The following is a 17,764-nucleotide window of genomic DNA, read 5'->3' as shown; positions in this document are numbered from 1 at the left end:
AGGACGTACGTGTAGAATTGATATGCATCATGTGGGGACATTTTGGTGGTAGGTTTTGAGATTTCCTCATCCCGTGGGAAATTGAAATTTCCAAGTCTTTGAGCGACTTGGTCTGGAATCATATCAGCAGATAGGTGTAAAATCCCGTCGATGTTTTTCTTCGATTTCAAAGATTTGCTGAACATTCACAATCATGTCGGGTTGGATGGTCCTAAAAAAGAAGCTCTCAAAGACTTAATTAGAATATGTTGGTGGTGTATTTGAAAGGCTAGAAACGGGGCGATTTTTTACAACAAAGAAGCGAAGATCGATGACATTATACGTGATATTAAGGCTTTGGGCTTTTTGTGGTTTAAGGTTAGGTTAAAAGGTAATTCGATAGTTTGGAGTGATGGGTGTAAATTTGTAATTATGTAATTGTTGGTTGTTAGGGTGGCGGCCGTGTTTTGAGGCTTGCTTCTGTTTGTTTATGAAATTATCCTTTCAGAAAAAAAAAAGAAAAAAAAAAGTCTTTGAGCGACTTACTTGTGGAGTTGCGGTCACAACATCGACTTCTTTTCAAAAGTACTATTATTCATAATCATCCTGTGATAAATTATATTATATCTTAGAGAAAAATGTTCGGATAGTCCCTGTGGTTTGCTCATTTTTCACATTTATTCTATAACTTTCTAAAATTACAGCTATAGTTCTCAACTTTTGCAATTTCGTTCCCAGATAGTCTCTGACACAGATAAGAGTTAGTTTTCTGAGTTAAGTGAGTATGAAATGACTGTAATACCCTTACTAATAAAAAATATTATTCAATCATTGTAAAAATATAAATTATAGAGTGAATTGCAAGTTTTGTCCTTTATCTTTAGGCCATTTTGCAAGTTTTGTCCTTTATGTTTAAATTTGACGAGTTTTGTCCTTTATGTTTGAAAATCAAGCACGTTTTACCCTTTGGGGCAAAACGTGCTTGATTTTTAAGGACAAAACGTGCTTGATTTTTTAAACATAAAGGACAAAACGTGCTTGATTTTTAAACATAAAGGACAAAACATGCTTGATTTTTAAGGCCCAAAGGGTAAAACGTGCTTGATTTTTAAACATAAAGGACAAAACTCGTCAAATTTAAACATAAAGGACAAAACTTGCAAAATGGCCTAAAGATAAAGGACAAAACTTGCAATTCACTCTAAATTATATTACCAATCTCTTCCAACCTTTTTGTTGGACCCACCCACAACCCACCACCCACTTCAACCTATCTTCAACCCCACCCCCAATCTCAACCCACCATCAAACACCCATTCTCATGTGATACGTGAATTAGTGGTGATTATAATAAGAATTTTAAGAGCATATATGAAATCCTTCACAAAATATATAATATAGTCCAATCAACCCAGTCGGGCTCCGAATGTGAATACAATGATTTTTCCATGTGCAATTTGACTAATGTGAATGAAGGTAATGTGGTTGAGTAGATGACAAGATGTCACAAGAAGATCCGTTACATACCCACGCTTTACAAATTAAAACAGTAACACAACTAGAAAGTAGTAGATTTTTCCCAATGTTGCTTATGCTAAACAGATGGAGAACAGGAAATTAATTGTAAGCACTTACAATTGAAGACCAATTCATATAAATATTTAACTAGAACTGCAAAGATGGTGGAGTTTACAATCTGGATATTGTTAGCAGCTGTATGTGTGGCGGTTTAAAGGATCTAGATGTGAAAGATATGAAATTTGTATTTTGTTAACAGTTAAAGTTAATGGTGGTGTTGTTCAAAGCAAGTTGTGACTGTCTTCTTATAGAATTTTAAATGTTGAACCTATCTGCAGACGTTTCAAGTAGAGTTGACCAAACTGCCGCTTCTTGAAAAGCTATTCCTTGATAACAATAACGGGGAGGGGTGGTTCACTAGTGATAGATTCTAGTGATGGGAGCACCCAATCAAATCATGCCATGTAAGCACCCAATATTCTATCACTAGTGATAGAAATGTAGGAGGGGTGGTATCACTAGTGATGGGATTCCAATGTACAAGTACTAATGCACAATGTACAAGATACACATTCATCCCCTTACATATTCAACGCGTTATACCCATCACTCGTTATATTAGGGGAGGCGGCGGTGTTCCACGAGTGATAGGAATGTATCACGGTAGATAACGACTCCACCCCGTCCTCCCTAAGTTAATGGTCTTCCCACCTGAGCTTGGTGTTCTAAAAACCTGAAAGTGCTCGCAGCTGACTACAATATGTTAGTTTAAGTACCAGGTAAGGTTGGAGCTTGTGCTTTTCCTTATACAATTAATTATTTTTCTATCTTTAAATGATATTCAACTTCTTTAGATTTATGAGAAGACACTTGCTGTTTATTTAAGTTTAGAACATTTCTACAGTTTGTGAAGTAACAAATGCTTTTGCACTGTTAGATAAGTTTCCGTCGACCACATTAGCTACAGGATATCTTGAACTTCTGGTTTCCCTCTCTGGGGAGTACCGTTTTGGAGGATCCCCTCTATTGGCTCTAGGTGGAAGAGAATATCTTCCGGTAGTCTCTGCTGCAACTGGTTCAACATGTTCAACCACTGGATCAACCTGTTCAACCACTGGATCAACATGTTCTGTAGTTGTCGGTTCTATGTGTTCTCCTGTTGTCTCATAGTTATAAGACGTAGAACATTCAGGGTTCTCAGTATTTCTTACCTCAGGCATCACGTTGGATGGACTATCTTCAGTGGTACCGTGCTTCGCAGATTGTGTGTCTGTGTTTGAAGGACTCGCAGTACTGTGAGGAAGTTCTGTTGTTACTTCTTCAGATGAGGGGAGTTGGGTTAGCTACCTCAGAGGGTCTATACATTCGTTCTCCCCCTGACCACTGAGTTGGGTGTCATAAAAGTATTTTGTTTCAAGAAAGTCAACGTTCATTGTGGTGAACATTTGACGAGTTTTTGGATTATAACACCGATAACCTATTTGGTCGATCCCATAGCCGACAAACACACATTTCTCAGCACATGGGCCGAGCTTGTTTCGGTTGACTTTGGGTATGTGAACAAATGCGATACACCCGAAAATTCGAGGTTCAAGTGTAAGAGGATGGGGAATACTGGCAGACTTAGACAAAAAATCTAAGGGAGTCTTAAATTTAAGAGCTTTTGTGGGGAGCCGATTCAGGAGATACACCGAGGTTGCAACAGCCTCCGGCCAGAAAGATTTAGGAACCTGAGATTCGATCAAAAGGGCTCGAGTCATTTCAAGAGTAATACGGTTTTTCCGTTCGGAAACACCGTTTTGTTCGGGGGAATGAGAACACGAAGTTTGATGAACTAATCCTTTGGTTTTAAAGAACTGTTTCATGGACGTATTGACAAATTCTCCCCCATTGTCAGATCGAAGGATTTGGATTTGGGTTTGGAATTGAGTTTGAATCATAGCATAAAACGTGATAAATTTTTCGTAAACTTCGGCTTTGTTTTTCAAAAAATATACCCATGTCATGTGAGTGCAATCATCCACGAATAATATAAAGTACCGAAGGCCCTGCCCCCCCCCCCCCATCACAGGGGCAGGACCCCACACATCAGAATGGATTAGTGAAAAAGGTGAAGCAACTTTCGTATTGCTGGGTTTAAACGGTTGTCGATGGCTTTTAGCACGAAGACATGTTTCACAGTCTATTTTTCCATTTGAGGGGAAGAGTTTTGGAAACAAAAGGTGTGAATAGCCATGGGAAGGATGCCCCAAACGTCTATGCCATAGCCATGCCTCCCGGTTTTCGGTTCCATGTGCCAACATTACAGTACCCTGTTGAGTCACTTCATCCACGTAGTACAATCCGTGACGCTCAGTACCACGTCCAATAATCACACCCGTCCTGATATCCTGTAGGAGGCAGAAAGTAGGGTGCATTAGTGCTGTGCAATTTAATTCTTTGGTAATATGACTGACTGACAGTAATTTGTGTGATAAGGACGGAACATAGAGGCAATTTGACAATTTCATAGTTGGTGAAATTTCAATTACTCCTCCTCCTTTCACTTGCATCATTCCGTTGTTTGCTGTATGTATTTGAGATTTTTGAGGTTGGGTCATTGACCGTATGTCTAATGGTTCAAACGTCATGGTGTCAGTGGCACAAGAATCAAATATCCAAGAATTCTTTTTTTCATGATTGATTGCCATTTTTTTAACGTTGTCCCGGTACTACTGTTAAGTAACCAACTGAACCGGCGAATTTATCAATTTCGCTGGATACTTGAACTCGCGTTCAAGGTTTTCGTTCGGAATACCAACGCTATGCTAGCGAAGTTATCTTACCGGCGTATTTATTAAATACACCGGCAACTTGAACTCGCGTTCAAGATTTAAGTATGTAGCGGATTTAAGACAAAGGTAGGTGCAGCGGATTTAGCGTGCAACGGATTTGCTAAGTTCAGCGAATCTGTTGGCTACAGTTGGGCGAAATTATCCAAAGGAAAAATGGAAAGGATATTATCAAACATGGAAAGGCTTGGCTGGGTCTTAGCGAAATAGAAATAGCAAAATTATCAACTAGGAATTGATCGAGAGTCGGCAGCGTATTTATAAAAAAAATGGAAGGTATATCAATTGAAAAAGGAAGGTATGTCAATGAACTGATTTCAAAAAAGAATGAAATTGATTGGACCAATGATTGGAAAGTCGGTTGAAAAGATTGGAACAATTTCAAAAAAAAAATGATCGAACAAATTTTTTGATTGGACCAATGGTTTTGTTGGTTTTGCCGGAAGTGATGTAACAATAGAACTGATTTGCGGTTGAACACGACAAATTGAGGATTGATTTCGGTTTTCCAGGTTTGAGTTTGAATATGCTAGGATAAGTAGAAATTGATTTTGATTTCCAAGCGAAGATCGATTGTAGGAGATAAACGAATCGGTTTTACGAATCGGAAACCTGCTCTGATACCATGTTGTTTGGTATAGAGAAGAATCCTTGAAATTGGGTTTTAGTTGTATTGAGAATTGTGTTCAATCAAAATAGGGTTACAAAGAACGGTGTTTATATAAAACACCAAATTACATATTAGCCCCTATACTATTTATTATCTTCTTTCCGACAGTCAGTTATAAAGCTATAACGCTGGTTTTGTTGCAGATTAGTTGTGATTTATGAAAATATATTTTGCCCAATATTAGGCTGAATTCTTATTGCTTAATTGCTTATATCAATCAGATAATGTGGACAATTTTAAAGCTTATGACCCGGATATGTGTTTGACTGTTTTTAACCCTGTTTGAAACAAAAATACCTGCGTATTTTTTATGTATTTTCACCGCTATTCAATCTAAGTCATGAACTCAATATTCTAGGTATATATACGGAATCAACATGATTTTTTGACAACGAAACACTACGATGAATATTGTGAATATAAGGGAATATTCAAACTATATAGATAAACACTATTTAGTATATAAAGGTACTGAATCTATTTAGTATAGTTTAAGTTGGTGAAAAGCACTAATATTCTGTATAGATAAAGATGGTATTTCAACCATGGTAATAAATATTCTTATTTGCCCTCAATTCGTAGTTTAAAGATCCTTAATGTAATGAAATTAATACAAAAGAACCAAATGAACAAGAAGTTTAGTTAGGAAGCTATTTTAATTGTTAAAAAGCTAATGTATGGGATATGAGCCTCTATTAAACCACATATGTAAATAAATTGGCATTCTAAATTGAAGCCACAAAACGATTTTGTAAAGAGCTTTAAATTTGCAATAATTCTCTTCTCTAATGCTACTGCCAGTGGATTATATATTATTAGGTGAAACGTTATTGCTGCTGTTACTTTTAACAGTTATTGATCAGAGTTTTTTTTTCCAGCTAACATTGTTTCTTCTATTAACAGGTGGTGCTGAAAGAATCCCTACGTTGAGCGAAACGGTTTTAAAATGCAATATATATAGCTTTAATTTTGCATACACTCGTCTCTTTTAACAAGCGATGATGGTGTCCTACCTACCATGGCAACTTCGGTTGCAGCCATGGCGGTACTGAGTCGTGCTTTGTTGGCGATGACAATGAGGAATTGTGCATCTGAATATGTTTGTTTTGCAATTAGTATCATAATTTAATCAAAGTTGTCGGCCAAAAAGATTTGGTCTTAGATATTTCTCTTTTGTGATATGGCTCTCATGCCCATCTAGACAACGTTACTATAGCAATGTTTGAACCACGACAATTAAACACCTCTTCATAAAAATAAAATACGTAGAATCCCCCCGTCATGCGCGCAGGGAATATAACTAGTTATATATATATTAAATAAATAAATAAATAAAATAGATGTCAATAGCTCTACTATTGGATGGTAATATGAAGAGACAAAGTATAAAAGCGTATTACATTTCTAGATATATGGTCCGTTACAGTTGGTGAAACTAGATTGATACATATGGCCAATTGGTAATAAGAATTATTGGAAGGATGGATCGTCAATAACCTTCCAATCACGGGTCTCTGGTCTTTTCATTTCACTTGGATAAAATTCTAAGTTTGTTTGAGGTCCATGCTGCTTTATCATACGTTTTTTTTCTTCATACTTGTACATTATTCCTGGGTAACTCCGTAACCACATCTCAAATGAAGAATCATGGTACACATGGCAAGCAAAGTTACAATCTAAGCACTTACAGATCAAATGGGATTGCAATTCGCTTCCGCACAACCGGCATAAACCATCATTCTTAGTCCCCGGAGCAACTGACACAGGATGTTGGTGTAAACTTTGTATCAGTTTACCCGTAAACTTGAAGTTAATGTACTTATAAACACCTTCCAAAGAGAAGGAATTAATACCCTGTTCAGACTGAAGTATTAACGGAGCACATGCCGAATGAATGGATTGTGCGCACTCTACACAATGATAGAACCACTTTCCAGGATCAAGATCCTCCTCACAAACTTCACAAAAGTATTGACCTTTGTGGTCCTCGATTGGGGAGTAACTCAGCTTCAGCGGGTGCTTGTCATACTTATTCCTAATTGTTTTAGGTAAATGCAAAGCACATCGGCAATCCAAATAGAAGTCACATGCATTACATCTAAAATAAGTATCACATTCAATAATACCCACACGACATGCGTGACATTCCATCTTAGATACACCGCTACGGCTTGATGAAGCACCATCTACTCTTGTAAGTAAGTGATTCGCGTGTGCTTCATGTGTAATTTCTCTAGGCATAAGTGCACAATGAGCATCAATAATGTAAATGCCCTTGAAATCAGTCCCATAATAGCAAAGCCCATTGCATGGCAATCCACAAATAGAACATTTGATTCCAAGTGTGTTAAAAAGCTCAAGTGTATGTCCCTGTCCCCTCTGACCCACAACGTTTCTTAGTATTGTGGGTAGCTGGGTGCACCACTCGTGGAGAACAAAGTCATCGTCTTCGAAGCATTTGTAAAATGGCATTTTTGTAATTGGTTTTGCGCATGCATTGCATAATACTTTAATTCTCTTCATTGGGTCGTGAAGAGACACTCTCGTGGTGGTTGTAGCATTGTTTATTAGGACTAACAACGGATGGTCATAAAGAAAATGTACGAGGTTGCCATTTTCATCTCTTTTTAGCTCATCGGTCTCTCCTTCAAAGATTTTTCCAGATATTTGATGTGCTAAGATGTGTGATTCATCGTCGGCTGGCAAGTGAAGAAGGTTGGGATGATCAACATCTTTGAAGTTTTTTTGTGTGTTTCCTAAGCCTGAAAAATAGAAATTGAATAAATTAATTGTCATCACACTAAAATATATAGGTTAATTTGTGCCAGGAGATGAAAAAACAATGTATAAAACTAATTAAAAAAACTCATGATATGTGGATGTAAAAAAGGCTCACACTTAATGTGAAATTTTAACCGACATGAATAGTTAAATATAAAGATTTGGATTTAGTTTGCATGACTCATTAGTCATTTCTCTTAGCAAATGTTTACAATCCACACACATTTAAGGGTGTGGGTTTTGTGGTATAGATTTTTATATAACTTATATGAAGGGGTATTGATAAAATAGTAAATTTAGAATCTATTGAGAATTTTTTTAGTATAAAATATTACAGTAAATTCAACGTTAAGTAAATATTGAAAAAGAATAAAAAAACATTTAATTTTTTATGGAAATGTCGTAGTCTTGGCATACTAATTTGTGAAAAAAAAAAGAAAAAGAAAAAAGAAAAAAGAAAAGAACAATCATGTCATCACAATCTTTAAAACTTACCCAACAATAATGAAAAAAAGTCTCATTTATGAAGTATCATGTATACATTTATATAATTCAAGACTTACCAGGTAAGAAGACGGACATGAAGGGCTCTATCCGTTGTGTTGCACAATCTGGATGAACATAGTACATACATTTACTGCACTTGTAAATCAAATGTTCATCTTCTAATTCCATACCACAAATTCTGCATTCGAAATCATATAATTGATCTAAAAACGAATATGAAAGTGTGAGCAAGTGGCGGTGGCTAAATTGTTGAGTTTCAAGCGATAACTTTATGGGAAGTGTAAGACAGTCAGAATTTACTAAGAAGTTCAAACAAGTGTTGCATTGATACAAATGACCTTCATGTTTCTTCTTACATGCAAAACACTTGATCAAACCAGGTTCAACACCGATAGAGATTAATGGGTGTGGGTGGGCGGGGTGATGTATCGTATTTTGCTCAATAAATGTGGCACAAAGTAAATCGATTCCATAATTACATGTTGAACAATGATAGCCAATTCCATCTCGATGACATTTGAGACACGCGCGACATTTATAATCATTTGGTGTTCTTCTAAGGGTAAGAGTATGAGAAGGGTGGCCTTGGAATTGTAAGGTTTTAGGAATTTCTTTGCAAAATTTATGGAGTGAATAATTACATGATGGCATGTCACACGTGTAGTAATAACGGTGGTACCAGTCAATTTGTCTGTCACACTGGTTACACATGCACTTGAAGTTTTGCGTCTTGATCAAATCTTCATCAGCGTATTCGTCATCATCTTCTAAATAGTCTCGATGCATTAGTTGCAAATCTACGAGCGTTAGCGGGTGCTCATGTTCAAGCTCTTCAAGATTTATCTCATTCACATCCATTTCAATAGTATTTCTAAAGCTTCATGTAACAAAAGATGTAATTATAAAATAGCATGAAAATATTGAAGACATTAATAGTGGTGTAAACTAGGTGAGTCGTTCTTGAACTACTCGTGGCAGACTTGTTAAAGTGTGGAACCATCAAACTCTAGCTTCATGTACCAACTTTGATAAGGCTCAAAAGTCTAGACGACTTTGTTATTTATATAAATATAAAATACTAAGTTATATGATATAATGTATAATTTATATAAAATGTTATTATATTTATTGGTATATTAAAATAACTACATATTATAAATACACATTGTACACACACGTGTGTATATATATATATATATATATATATATATATATATGTAAATGTGTATATATTTCTAGAGGGATATTCAATAGGGATGAGCAAGTACCGGTATCGAAAAACAGAAAAAATAAGTACCGGTGTCGAATATAATCGGTATGGTACAGGTATTTACTTAATGGTAAATCACCCAAAATACCAGTATTGTATCGGTACCGCAAAGTGGAAAAAATGGGTACCGGTACCGAAAATGACCGGTTCGATACCGGTACCAACCGAATGCTCATCCCTAATATTCATTACCTAAGAAAATTTAAGTAAAGGATAAAAAGAACCAAATATAGACTTATACGTATCGTATTAATATGACACATACAAAACTTATTTAATCGACTGTATTTTTCTTTCGTTACACGAGGCAAGCTTGAATTTGAGTTTATTTTTAAGACTTTAATTTGAGTTTACTTCGAAAACTAAAAGACTAGAGAATGAATAAATGTGTACCTTGGTGGGTATTTGATGAAGATTCTACAAAATTTATGATTTGAATGTGGTTATTACTTCGTATATATAGTAAGTGAGGTTCATCTTTATTACACGTATATATAGTTTTAAAGCAAGGCAAAGAATAAGCATCAATCATTGTTTTACACTCAAATAAAGAGTTATGTTTTGTTTTATATCAAAGAATAATACTTTATTGTATTTGGGCAAAGTAAGTTATGCTTTGTTTTATATCAAGGTAAAGAATAATACTTTATTGTATTTGGGCAAAGTAAAGAGTTATGCTTTGTTTTATATCAAGGTAAAGAATAATACTTTATTGTATTTGGGCAAAGTAAAGAGTTATGCTTTGTTTTATATCAACGTAAAGAATAATACTTTATTGTAGAGTTAAATGTTATTTCATTCCTTTTGGTTTGGGTCATTTTATCAGTTTAGCCGTAAGGTTTGAAACGTTGCTATTTTAGTTTAAATAGTTTCAAACGTTGCCATTTTAGTCTACTGGGCAAACTCCATCCCATTATTCTGTTAACTAGAAGGGCAATTTTGACCATATAAAATGATCGAATTACCCTTCTAGCTAACAGAAAAAATGGGCAGAGTTAACCCAGTAGACTAAAATGACAATGCTTGAAACTACTTGGACTAAAATGGCAACATTTCAAACCTTTGGGTTAAACTGGCAAAATGATTCAAACCACAGGGACTAAAATGACATCTAACTCCTTTATTTTATTTGGGAAAATAATAATTTATTATATATTACATTTTCTTGCATATATTTTGGTCTTTAAATATGATAATTTTAAAAATTTCAAATCCTTGTAAAGAAAAATTAACCGGGTTATCAATCAAAGAAACCTGGTATCCGAATTTAAATGTAAATTATATGTCATCATGGTGTGTGCGAAGCGTGATATGACTTTATTGATATTTTAAGCCCATTTTTCGCATTAGTCAAGTTTTAAATTTATAAAACAGGATATTCTACTAACACGAAACACAAACTTGGGCAAATGCACCCATCGTGAGCGTAGTATAGCGTTGGTAAGATACCGAGGTCGTCCAAGGACACAAGAGCTTTTAGTACCGGCTTATCCTCAACATCTAATCAATCTAAAATTTTTGAGAAAAATATTTTAAACATGAAAATAAAAACTAAAAATGCAAAAATAAAAATAAAGTAAAACTAGATAGACAAGATAAATCACTTGGATCCGACTCGCCTTTAATGTATCCTTTGATGATTTTTGCACTTTAGGAAATTTTAAGAGATTATCTTAGTTATAGTAGTAGGCCCCTCTTTTGAAGGTGACGTTACCCTCAACCCAGTGGTTTAAGTCAGTAAGGATACAATCTCAAAGGGTCGGAATATTGAAAAATAATTAATTAAGTTATTAATGCGAAAAGTGGTAGGCCCCTCTTTTGAATGTGACGTTACCCTCGACTAAGTGGTTTGAGTCAGCAGTGATATAATCCCAAGTAGCCGGTTTAATGTATTAATAGTAGTTTACATATGAGGGGTTCAACCCATTCGCACCCCTACCATCCAATACCAGTGGGTATTGAAGGAGGTCATAGTAAGCTTGAACCAGGTCCTTGCAGGATCTATACACTGAACAAGGCAAGAACCTTACTAAACCATTCCCTTAACCCCCGACCAGGTAGCCAACATATCTCTATATAGACCGTAGAGACATGAATGGTGTAAATCTTTTACTTTATATAGACAGTAAAGTAACGCCAAAACACCACAGACAAATGATAAAGAAAATTCACCTTCAACATAAAAACTAGTTATTAAAGTCATTAATACAAAATCAAATAAAAAGTGCCGAAAGATTAAAAATCAAAAGTAGTACATAAAAGACTTGTCTTCACCAAGTGATGTAAGAGGCTTAACCAAACATGGCATTTGATTGGCAAAAACTCTTATTATCAATCTTGGATCCCGAGACTACTACACACTCTAAAGATTGATGATGGATGATGGTGGTGGGTGTTGGTGGTGCAGTGGTGGTGGAGTGGTGGTAAAGTGGGAGAGTAGTGGTTTGCCAAGGGATGCCTTTGAAGTGAGCCAAGCACCCCTATTTATAGCCAGTACGGAGCTAAGGCCATTTTCTCTTCCTTCATTAATTACAAGTGTCAGCAGAGGGTCCTAACACGGCCCGTGTTCAATGGGCACGGCCTCGTAGTCAGTACCGTATCTGTACTATCAAGATTTGGCAAGATTTTGTGTATCTTTGCGTTGACCACGCCCCGTGGTGAGCTGGGCACGGCCCCGTGGTGGGCGTAGAAGCTTCTACATGTTTTGTCTTCTTGTCAGGGCTGACCACTCCTCGTGGTGAGCTGACCACGCCCCGTGGTGAGCTAAGCACAGCCCCATGGTCAGCTTCTGCCTTCTTGTTTTTGCTTTGGGAGATGCTGCCGAGGGGTCAGGCATGTCACGTTTCTTCCTTTTCTTTGTATTTATGTTGGTTTTACCTGTATATTTGTTCCTTTTGTTCGTTTAAGCTCATTTGATCCTGTAAATTCAAAAGGAAGACAAAAACACACTTTTTCCAACATTAGTATTAAAAAAGGTTAGTTTTATACCTCATTTGATATAATTTATATGTTACCTTTTGCACACATCACATCACACTTTTAAAAAATTTAATGCATTTCACATATTTGAAACAGTATAGACTTTAAAATTGGCCGCATGTAAAACCCTGCTTGTCCAACCCTATCCGCACTTTGATCCTTTCACAGCTAAAACCAACTCCAAAAACACCCATAAATCACATCCTATCCCTCCCCTTCACTTAAAAAAAAAACTAAAAAAAAAAAATATAAATAATAATTGAACCAATTATTTTTTTAAAACAAAAAAAAGTTACTTATTTTTAATATAAAAATTAAAAGGCAAAACAATCAATATATATAATATACTAGAAAATACATCTTTTTCAAACGTACTCTGTTTTTAATAAAATTTATATCATAGTGTTCACAAATTTATTTTAGGACATACGGAGTATTTAGTTTTGCTATTAAGTTTAAAGATTAAAAATTATTTGAGTAATTAAATTATTAGAGGAATTGGTAGTTAGAAAATAAAATTAAAAAAAGAAAATTAGAAAATGGAACTAATCTAATTTTGACAAGTGGAAAAAAAAGTATGGACAACTTGTTGCAACCTTTGGTTGCTTGGCCAACTGGTTGTGAAGAAAAATAGAATTTTTGTTTTTCTTTAATTTATTTGGGCAACCTAGGTTGGGAAAAGGTCGCCAATGGTGATAGTCTTAGAGACTAAGACTAAGCGGTATGGGGATCGACTTATTAGGGCCGGCGGGCTCCAGTGCTGAGCTAGCACACCGCCCCCTAGGGCTGTCCCCGTATTCTTCGGCAGCCCCTCGACGCCCAACACGAGCCTTCTTTTTCAAATATCATGCCGCTCAACGGCTACATTTAAAAAACATATATATTAATTTATTTTTCAAACATCATGCCGGCTTTTAAAAAAAAATATATATTAATTACTTTATCTATAAATAAACACAACCCACCCTATTTTCAAACCACTCCAATCCAATCTCTCTCTCATTTTTTTAAACAACCCGAACCCAAACCCAAATGTTTTCTCCGTATCCGGCTACTATCCAACGATGGATCCGAGTTTGTCGGCGTCGCAATTCTCTTTCTCGGGTTTCCAACAAAGCCCTAACGCTTTCACTCAAAAGAACCAAATGCAATCGATGCAACAAATGTTAATGACAACCGATATCAACACGTATCTGGAAGAAGACCGTCACGTTTTGTGCAAAATAAAAGAAAAGATCACCAAAAAATAGAATTCTTAGGATTTTTAATTTTAACAATCTAGTATTTTTTTAAAATTAAGGTTTTTTTTAAGTTATGTAACGATTTTATTTTATAAGTTATGTAATTTAAAAAAAATGTTGAATTTTTTGAAAAAGTAAATTAAAAAAGAGAGGAGACCCATCATCCACACTCATGATCTATCATTGGAAAGGCATCCTCCTTAAGTGTGGATGTGGTGGATGACGTGGAGGGCCATCCTCAAAGGATGAGGCTACTCCATACTCCATAGTCTAATGAAGTATAGGGAGTCCTTGAATATGTGTTTAAACTTCTGATTGCAACAATTACATTTGGCCGACAGTACTATTCTTAAAGTGATTTTAGGATGTATATTATAATGTTATGATTGTCATAATGGTTATCTAATAAATACCCAAAACTGGGCTACTGTATTTGCAATGAAGCTATGGTCTACATAAGTTTGGCGATGAATTCGTTTTGAGTTTTCTTAAAATACGGGTCTTACCTATATACATGGTTGCAGAAGTCGCTAGACGCTCTCAAGTTGGTCGACTGTGGAGTTGCTAGTACTCGGCATAGGCGGAAAGTACTAGTATACTAGGGGAGTACTCGGACATGTAAAATTATAAAGAAATTAGTTTTTGGAGTAAATTACTTTTTTGAGTCCATGTGTTTTAGTGGTTTTAACCACTTGAGTCCAAAATCAAAAAGTTTAACGTCCTGAATCCCTAGCCATTTATTTTATAACGTTTTGAGTCCAATTTTGTTCATTTTATAACGATTTGAGTCCAAAAAATTGGACTCAAAAGGTTAAAATTTGCACTCAAAAGGACTCAAATGGTCAATGAAAATGCTTATAGAGACTCAGGTCGTTAAACTTTTTGCTTTTGGACTCCATTAGTTAAAACCACTAAAACATAGGGACTCAAAAAGTAATTTACCCTAGGTTTTGAGTTAAATATCATAATTTTACTAATATTTATAATAAAATATATGAATATAATATAAATAAAAATACATGTTCAAATAGTATAGCATTTCAAAATTGATATTCATTCTTTGAAAAATGATATTCTTTAATATGATAGACATAATAATTATGTTTTATTTTTTTATGTCAAAATCGGCCCGAGCTGACCAACTGGATCCGGTCTGGCTGAGGTTGATCGCATCTTATCAATACCGAGTAATTAGGTGAAGTTGAAGAAAATCGTCTCGGCAACCTACCTTGTAGCAATTAGGTGAAGTTGAAGAAAATCGTCTCAGCCTTCTAGATCTTGTTTTACAACATTGCCTATATATGAATATTGCCGGTCTCAAATTCGGATAAAGGAGAAGAGTTTATAATAATGAAATTTGGGAAAGGCTTTTATTTCGCTTTAGGCCTCCAAATAAAATAACAGGACACCTTCCCAAGGATCTTTTACACAAAGTGGTGGATGATTTAGATTTTGGACTCATATTTTTGGTAATTCTAGTCCACTAGGTTATTTTCATACCTTCAATCATTTGCATGTACATGATGAAAATTTCTAGAGCATGTGGAGTCGAAAACGAGTAATAGATGTTAAACACGTTGAAGCTGAAACCTATAACTTTTCATTTTTTCAAAATATACGTATATACTTTCATTTATTCAACATATACGTACATACACATGCAATGAAACCTATAACTTTTCGTTTATTCAACATATACGTACATACACATGCAATTAGGAAGCACAGGATCACAAGAACCTATTTCCGTTTTGTCTATATTGTTCGGTGATTCTAATGACCCAACTAGGCTTTCCAAAATGAAACATAAGCCACCCGATACCTGATCCAATTAACACCCAAATCCATATCCCATAACAACAGACCTCCAAGAAAAACCATTAAAGAAAGTGTTATCTTCATCTTCATCTTCAGCATCAGGTGTAGGAGATGGTGACACTTCATCATCTCCACAGTTCTTTGTCAATGGAAATCCACATAATCCATTGTTCCCTTGAAATGAACTAATTCCAAACGTATTGAACTGTCTACCTTGAGGTATGGCTCCTTTAAGCTGATTTTGGGAAAAATTCACAACTGCAAGAGATGTCAGATTTGTAAGTTGTTGAAGAATGTCACCTACTAGCTTGTTAGAAGAAAGATCTAAATGTTGAAGCAGTACGAGGTTGCTCAAGTGTGTCGGTATACTATCGGAGGGACTATTGTGTGATAGATTGGGAAATCTAAGTGATCTTAGCTGTCCGATCGTGTCAGGTATCTCATCTTCAAATTTATTAACCGAAAGATCTATAGTTGTGAAGATGACCAATATTCTCTTTAGTTCCGAACTTAATCCTTTCACCACTAGCACCACTGTGTCATCATACATGTAATCTTCACCCATGTATAGATCTCCTGACGCAGCTTTCTCTACGGCCATCATTGCTTTAAAGTTCTTGAAGTAATTGGATGGTAATAAACCAGAAAATTCGTTGCTAGGTAGATCAAGAATTCGCAACTTTTGAAACTGGGTTTTGGTATTGGATGTGAGTAGTGTCCCATTGAGTTTATTACCCCTCAAGACAAGAACGGGATAATTCAATCAAAGACTCCAATTTTCCGAGTTCTGGTGGGACAATGCCAGAAAGTAAGTTTTCATGAACATCCAGCATCTTTGACTTGGTCAGGTTTCCAAGTGAAACCGGGATGGAACCCGTGAGCTGATTGTGGCCGAAATGTAACATAACCAGATTCTTCATGTTTCCTAATTCATCAAGAATTCGGCCCGAAAGTTTGTTCATATATAAATATAAACTTCTTAAAAGGCTGGAATTTCCTAACGTTGGTGGGATTGAACCTGTAAGATTGTTTAAAAAGAGGTACAATTCAGACAATTTAGTCAGATTTCCTAGACCAGACGGGATCTGTCCTGTTAGGAAGTTGAACGACATATTTGTTGGCAGCGGAAGTTTGTCATGAATATCATCTTCATGGACTGAACTAGATTCATCACAAGCATAATTGGATTTCATGTTGAATCAGTTTATCAACGAAGATCACACACACTTGAATTAGGGATAGTGAGAATTGAATAAGGATATTAAAGGAATAATATCTTGGTACCGAACAAAACTGTCGGTAAAGTATATATATACAGACATGAAGATGGCGGTTGACGGTTATTTCCGGCAGTTAGGATTTGGCGCCAATAACTGCCATTCGAACCGTTGTCACATATGACACATGCCTCTTCGATTATTTACGTAATACACACATAAATAATAAGTTTATAGTTAGATAACATAAGTATAAACTAAGATATATAATCAAGTTTACTTATTTCTAATACTCCCCCTTAAACTGGATTATATGGGAGTTTGATAACACACTTCGATTGGCCTCATTCACTGCCTTCTCAGCTTGCCGGAAATCAAATCTTCGTCGCTTCTGCGTCTTGTTCATTCCTCTCCAATCATTTCCTGCGAAGAGTGCATAATGTTCCCTTTCGTCATCTGGTATACATCCTGTGCTAATGGTTCTTCTTCCTCCTTCGGCAGCTATATCTTCATTCCTTGTTACTCCATGTGAACTATCATCTTGGACATTTTCTTGAACAGATTTGAACTTATAGTAGTATATAAGAACATCTAGATACATGGCATATGCTATCCTCATGTATTCTCCATCTTCATAATCATGCCCCATGTCTTTAGAGACCATTGCCCATAGGTTGTTGAATGTTACAGTACGGTGACCTCCTTCCCTTTTGACTATCATATAAATATCTAACAGATTTACCCTTTTATTATTTCCTATGAACACTGGTATTGGTCTTGAACTTATCCCCATTTTTACACGCAGAAACCAGTCAATCATATCTTCAAATTTTCCTTCTATGTAATACTTATATTTCGCCACATATTCACCATCATCTAACATGTCTAACAGGGCTTTACAATCATGAAATTCGTTGAACTTCATGGATTGCAGGATCATAACGTTCCAATCG

At 35.7% G+C, this 17,764-nt stretch overlaps 2 protein-coding genes across 2 annotated transcripts; both read right to left on the bottom strand.

Moving 5' to 3' along the window:
• Positions 1 to 6,366: 6,366 nt before the first annotated feature.
• LOC110910342 lies at positions 6,367 to 10,054 on the bottom strand. Its single transcript, XM_022155017.2, has 3 exons — positions 9,950 to 10,054; positions 8,343 to 9,163; positions 6,367 to 7,760 (listed from the first exon to the last, which is right to left on the bottom strand). The coding sequence occupies exons 2-3, from the start codon at positions 9,142 to 9,144 to the stop codon at positions 6,469 to 6,471; spliced, it is 2,094 nt and encodes a 697-aa protein (XP_022010709.1). The 5' UTR covers positions 9,145 to 9,163; positions 9,950 to 10,054; the 3' UTR covers positions 6,367 to 6,468.
• A 5,553-nt stretch (positions 10,055 to 15,607) lies between these two features.
• LOC110913200 (receptor-like protein 9DC3) lies at positions 15,608 to 16,195 on the bottom strand. The gene has a single exon (XM_022158045.1). It carries the CDS (start codon positions 16,193 to 16,195, stop codon positions 15,608 to 15,610), a length of 588 nt encoding a protein of 195 aa, XP_022013737.1.
• Positions 16,196 to 17,764: the final 1,569 nt, after the last annotated feature.

The sequence above is a fragment of the Helianthus annuus genome, chromosome 15 (genome assembly GCF_002127325.2).
Source record: "Helianthus annuus cultivar XRQ/B chromosome 15, HanXRQr2.0-SUNRISE, whole genome shotgun sequence".
Classification (NCBI taxonomy): domain Eukaryota; kingdom Viridiplantae; phylum Streptophyta; class Magnoliopsida; order Asterales; family Asteraceae; genus Helianthus; species Helianthus annuus.
This window is presented reverse-complemented; position numbering and strand designations above follow the sequence as displayed.